Source organism: Notolabrus celidotus, chromosome 12 (genome assembly GCF_009762535.1).
Source record: "Notolabrus celidotus isolate fNotCel1 chromosome 12, fNotCel1.pri, whole genome shotgun sequence".
Classification (NCBI taxonomy): Eukaryota; Metazoa; Chordata; class Actinopteri; order Labriformes; family Labridae; genus Notolabrus; species Notolabrus celidotus.
The window spans coordinates 34,009,515-34,015,080 of NC_048283.1; the positions used below are offsets into that span (position 1 = coordinate 34,009,515).

General features: G+C 38.2%; 1 protein-coding gene across 2 annotated transcripts; it reads right to left on the reverse strand.

Annotated features, from left to right (window-relative positions):
• Positions 1 to 704: 704 nt before the first annotated feature.
• Positions 705 to 4,926, reverse strand: LOC117822870. Of its 2 annotated transcripts, XR_004633267.1 has the most exons (10): positions 4,484 to 4,926; positions 4,264 to 4,378; positions 3,916 to 4,130; positions 3,340 to 3,468; positions 2,925 to 3,142; positions 2,387 to 2,546; positions 1,682 to 1,812; positions 1,529 to 1,584; positions 1,218 to 1,395; positions 705 to 1,151 (listed from the first exon to the last, which is right to left on the reverse strand). XR_004633267.1 is itself a non-coding variant. In XM_034697801.1 (9 exons), the coding sequence occupies exons 1-8, from the start codon at positions 4,668 to 4,670 to the stop codon at positions 1,543 to 1,545; spliced, it is 1,197 nt and encodes a 398-aa protein (XP_034553692.1). In that variant the 5' UTR covers positions 4,671 to 4,926; the 3' UTR covers positions 705 to 1,395; positions 1,529 to 1,542. The 2 variants fall into 2 exon arrangements, 1 of the variants encoding a protein (XP_034553692.1); XM_034697801.1 differs by having other exon boundaries at positions 705 to 1,395.
• Between the last annotated feature and the right edge of the window lie 640 nt (positions 4,927 to 5,566).

Here is a 5,566-nt window from a genome sequence, read left to right on the forward strand (position 1 = left end):
ATCTGTCTTTAACAAACTGTAAGTCTGTAAATTAAGAAATGATCCGATTGAATCAACTAATCAGAATAGCAAAAGTACAGAATAAACAAGAAAGTATGAAGATGGAGTAAAATGCATTCCTCTCTAGGGCAAAATATATGTATTTTGAGGACATGGATATACTGTATATCTACATAAATAATCTGTGCTGTAATGTTAACTCTATGAAAAGTAGCCTTTTGAAAAATGGTTAGAAAACATTCTGTCCAAACCAAAACTATGGACATATGAAGATTAAACAAAACGTTATCCCTGAATTATACATAAGAAATAAGACAAGATAGTCTCTTTAGTTGTAGTATATACAGATTTACAATATTTTTTGTATAATATTACAAAACATTTTAAATTGTACACTGACTTTTGCACTGATCTGAGCAAAAACGTAAACAGACATGGCTCTGACTGAAATACTGACTTAAGCAGAATGAAACACTGACTTTAGCAGAATTCAGCTCTGACTGAAACACTGACATGAACAGAATTGAGCTCTGACTGAAACACTGACATGAACAGAATTCAGCTCTGACTGAAACACTGACTTGAACAGAATTCAGCTCTGACTGAAACACTGACATGAACAGAATTCAGCTCTGACTGAAACACTGACATGAACAGAATTCAGCTCTGACTGAAACACTGACATGAACAGAATTCAGCTCTGACTGAAACACTAACATGAACAGAATTCAGCTCTGACTGAAACACTGACATGAACAGAATTCAGCTCTGACTGAAACACTGACTTGAGCTGACTGAAACACTGACTTAAACAGACTAAAACACTGACTTGAGCAGAATTCAGCTCTGACTGAAACACTGACCTGAGCAAAATTGGCACTGACTGAAACACTGACTTAAACAGATTAAAACACTGACTTGAGCAGAATTGAGCTCTGACTGAAACACTGACCTGAGCAGAATTGGCACTGACTGAAACACTGACCTGAGCAGAATTGGCACTGACTGAAACACTGACCTGAGCAGAATTGAGCTCTGACTGAAACACTGACCTGAGCAGAATTGGCACTGACTGCAACACTGACCTGAGCAGAATTGGCACTGACTGAAACACTGACCTGAGCAGAATTGGCACTGACTGAAACACTGACCTGAGCAGAATTGGCACTGACTGCAACACTGACCTGAGCAGAATTGGCACTGACTGAAACACTGACTTAAGCAGAATGAAACACTGACTTGAGCGCTGACTGAAACATTGACTTGAACAGATTGAAACACTGTCTTGAGCAGAATTGGCACTGACTGAAACACTGACTTAAGCAGAATTGAGCACTGACTTGAACAAACTTGAACACTGTACAAGGCCATTGGCTGCCACTGATGTGATTATTTCTACAATGATAAAAGAAATAGAGTTTTTGAATTATTGGAATAATAACAGCAACATTTTAATCTAAAACCTCATCAATATAATTTCTACAAATGTAGTCAACATAAATGCAAAATACATGTAAAATATACTTACTTTTATGAGGTCCACTACTGCTGATCAATGCCTGATGTATGGTGGTCTGATGATGCCTATAAACAACAAATTGTTGCAGTTAAAAAACAAATGAACAAAAAAGCTGCTGCAAAATACTAGCACAAGGCTTGATCTAAAATGTACAATTGTTACCGCATCTTTCGCTTTTGCGCGATCTCTGCGTCCACCTCCGCGGTCAGATGCAAGGTTAAACCATCTGATAACACAGGAATCGATTTCGCTGTCAGTGGCACCGATTGTGGAATGATTCTTCCTCACAGCTCCTGTTAGAGACAGTACCTCAATTTATAATATATCACTAACACAAATGATCCTTGTTTCTCTTAGCCCTGCTAATAACACATTCTTCTGATAGCTGCTTTCGGTTCAGTAGAAAAATGTGTCCAATTAACCAGCTATATAAAAAATTAAAATATCCTATAATTGGGGCATGCCTTCCTTTGTTTGTAAAGACAACACCGTTCAGAAAGTTTTTTGTCAGAGACTCTTTTTGTCACAGCAGTAGTGTTGCTTTTCTTTTCCAAAAAAATCTAACTCACTGCATGTGAGCAAGAGGATTTCTAATTCCAAAATGGTGAAGTGGGCAGACTTCTTTGTGTCAGCTGTTGGCATGGTGAATCATAGTATTGAAGCTCCATCCATGTTGTCATTTTATAGTCATAGTGCACACTGAACTATGAGTGAACCTCCTCAGAGTTGACGGAACTAACTTAGAGCATCTGACTGTAAATCAGTCAATTCAGAGTTCAGGGTTAGACTCATAGTTTGTTGAACCTCCTTCCTGAAACAGACCCCTGGTCTACTAGCCATGTCCACACTGTATCATAAAGAACTTACTGATGATGAGACTTCTTGTGACCATTTCTTTGAATCCTTTTTTTCCATTGACGCCCTTCCAGTTAATTTGTTTTGCCACATTATCCGAATATATCCTTGACAGGATATTCCAAGTGACCCTTTTGGTGTTCTGTCCTCCTACAGCACCAAGAGCAGAAATCTGACAAGACAGAAGTAATTCAGATCAAAATACAAGCTTTAAAAATGATGTAAAAAAAGAAAAGACAATAGGCCTCATTCAATAATAAGGTAATGCGCCTGCAAAATTACTGTTAATGAAATGCTGATTTAGTTTTGCCCCCGTGAGTTATTTTGTGAATCAGAATAATTAAAAATGGACATGCCTGCTATCCGCAATCAGCACACAACCATACCCCCATTTCTCTATATAAAACAATCTTTTTGTCTAGAGGTCAATAACAGAGAAGTACATTTTTGTCAATTTCACCATCAAATATGTGTATGCACAGCTTAAAGCACAGTTTTTTGTACATGCGCCATTTGTGAATAAGGCCCAATAACATTTCCATTACAGTACCATGTTTTGCTTAGCGAGTGAGTGCCTTGCATCCTTAAGCCACTCCTCCAACCCCTCAACTTCAGACATGGTGGCCAGTGGGATGCTGATATTGTGTGGGATCTCAGCCACAGGAGTTTCCGTCCCGATCCTTGCTGCTAGATTATTTACAGCAGCAGCAAGCTGCATCTGCTGCTCCTTTATATGCTCCAGCAGAGTAAGGATGTGCTGCTGAGCAGCTACAAAAAGAGTAGAGAAACACCTCTATTAAAAGTGGTGTTGCTTTAAGTATTATATGAAACATGTTTTCCCCTATTCAAACGTATCCATTTAACATGGGTTACAGAAGTTCCAAAGGAAATGTCTGCATGCAAACACATTTCTACAAGTATATTTAAACAATTCAAATGGTCACAGACTGATTTATAAGACTTACCAGAGCAAGGAAATGATCCAGTGCCAGTCTTCCCCAATCTAAAAGTTGGAGTAAAAGAATGGTTGTTGAATTCTGGCAGAGATCCTGCAGCACTGGAGGGTGGAGGGATGGGCACAAGTGGTGCATCAGCTGAAGAGATAGAATTAGGCATTATTATTATTAAAATTCAGAATGAATTAAGTCTGGCAGATTTCTGACTGCCTGAGATGACTCGTTTACCTTATGATCCCCATCTATGATTGATTCACTAGTACTGTACACACTCTGCACCCTTTGCATAAATTCACAAGGAGCATCTGTATTTTCCACTGTAAAGTCTTGTAAAACACACAGAGCAATACTACAATCCCTACTAAAGCTACTGTCAATAAACTGATCTATAACTGAAGTTAAACAGAGACTAGATGGATCAATGTAAGTAGTATAAAAGCAATTTTTAGCCTGGTACCTAAGTATTTGTAGGAACAAGTGCTACTAGTGCTGAGAAGAAGTAATGAGCAAATACTTAATCATTTTGAAGGATGGATATTTTATTAACCAGAGGTTTACAGAAGGTATTGAAGTGCCTTGAGATACCTGTGAAACACAGCGATCCAGTGCGCCTTGGGTCCGGCAGAGGTCTAGAGGGTGTTGGGAAAGTTTCATTCCATGGTATGTTAGGTGTTGGTGTTGGAATAGGTTGAGAAATAGGTGGAGAAATGGGTGGAGCTTGAGTGGAGGAGAGATTAGTGCGCCTCCTCTTTTTACCCTCCTCTGGCTCACTGTCAGAGTCTGTCTCGCCAAAAATGATCCTAACAAAGGAAAAAACCTTGTTAACAACGATGTGTGAAAAAAAACCAACTAGCTGAGAATCAAAAATTGCACCTGTAAGCAGCTTCTAAATATGAACAATGTTGTGATATGTTTAAAATAAATATACTAAACCTTGGCCTAATCTTCCTCTTCCTAACAAGTACTTCCTCCTCATCATCTGATTGTAACTCTGAGGTATTACAGACCAATGAAGCCCTCAGCTTTTCTCTTGCTCTAGTGTAATCACCTATCAAAGTTGAAAAAACAAGTTATTAGTAAACCTCTGCAAGCTCTAAGAATCAGTGGATTTCAAAGCATGTTTGTAAATTTTGGACTCAAAATAAATCCTTACTTGATCTTGAGATTACCCGAGCATCAAACAGTTTCCAGTCTGGTCCTGGCTTCACCTGTTTCTTGACAGCTCTGTTGATGCGTTCATCACTCGTAAAGTCTGGCCACCAAGTGACGCCATCTTCAAACCAACTGGCCGGTACAATATTAACCGACTTGTCTTCTGTAAATTCCACAATTATGTACATCTGAAAGAGAAAATGTGAGAGACAGGTCTGCAGCAGAGACCGACTTGGAGAACATCTTGAGGGTGAGGGTGAAGTCCTCCGTGGTCACAGGCATCTGCAGCTCATCTTTGGACAGAGCTCGAATTTCCTCAGGAGTCAGGCCTTGGATTTGACGACGCATCGTCATAATGCATGCAAGAGACGGAGAGAGAGAGGGGAGAGTGGATCCAGAGTGGATGCATGTGCGTATGTAGTGCCGCTATAAAGCAGAAAAATAAATGTACCTCTACCACTTTCCCGCTGGAAAGGTGGCCAGGTACACTCACAGAAATATTTAACCCTAACTTTTAAGATTTATGTAATTTTATTAAATGACAAATTTCCATGTACTCTTTTTAGATAATTTTAACACAAACCTACCAAATAAACCTTAAATGATGCAATATTCAGTAGTGTTATAAAGCCTATTTATTTGAAATGCATAATCCTCAGGTTTATGTATTTATTATTAATAAAGTAAATGAATAATAATGACAGTATTTATTTAAAACACATAAAATATATTGTTTGAATTACATGTTATTTATGCTTATGTAATAAACCAAATGAATCAAAATGCATCACATTTATGTAATTCTTTTCCATTCAGTACAAGCTTAATGATACATATGAACTATCACCTTGTTGATTCAACAGATTTATTGCCATTAAAGCCTTTTAATATCATCTTCTTAATGCAGCTACAAAAACTTCCATCTTTCTAATCAATCTAACTTGTAGAATTTTCAACTGTAAAAAAATAAATTTGCAGTGGTTACAAATAATTCCACGCACCTGTAGTCTGTTGGTTTGTTAACGAGGAAGGGTGAGTCGGGAGTGACACTTTCTGTTGACCGCTACGCTTAACACCACATTAG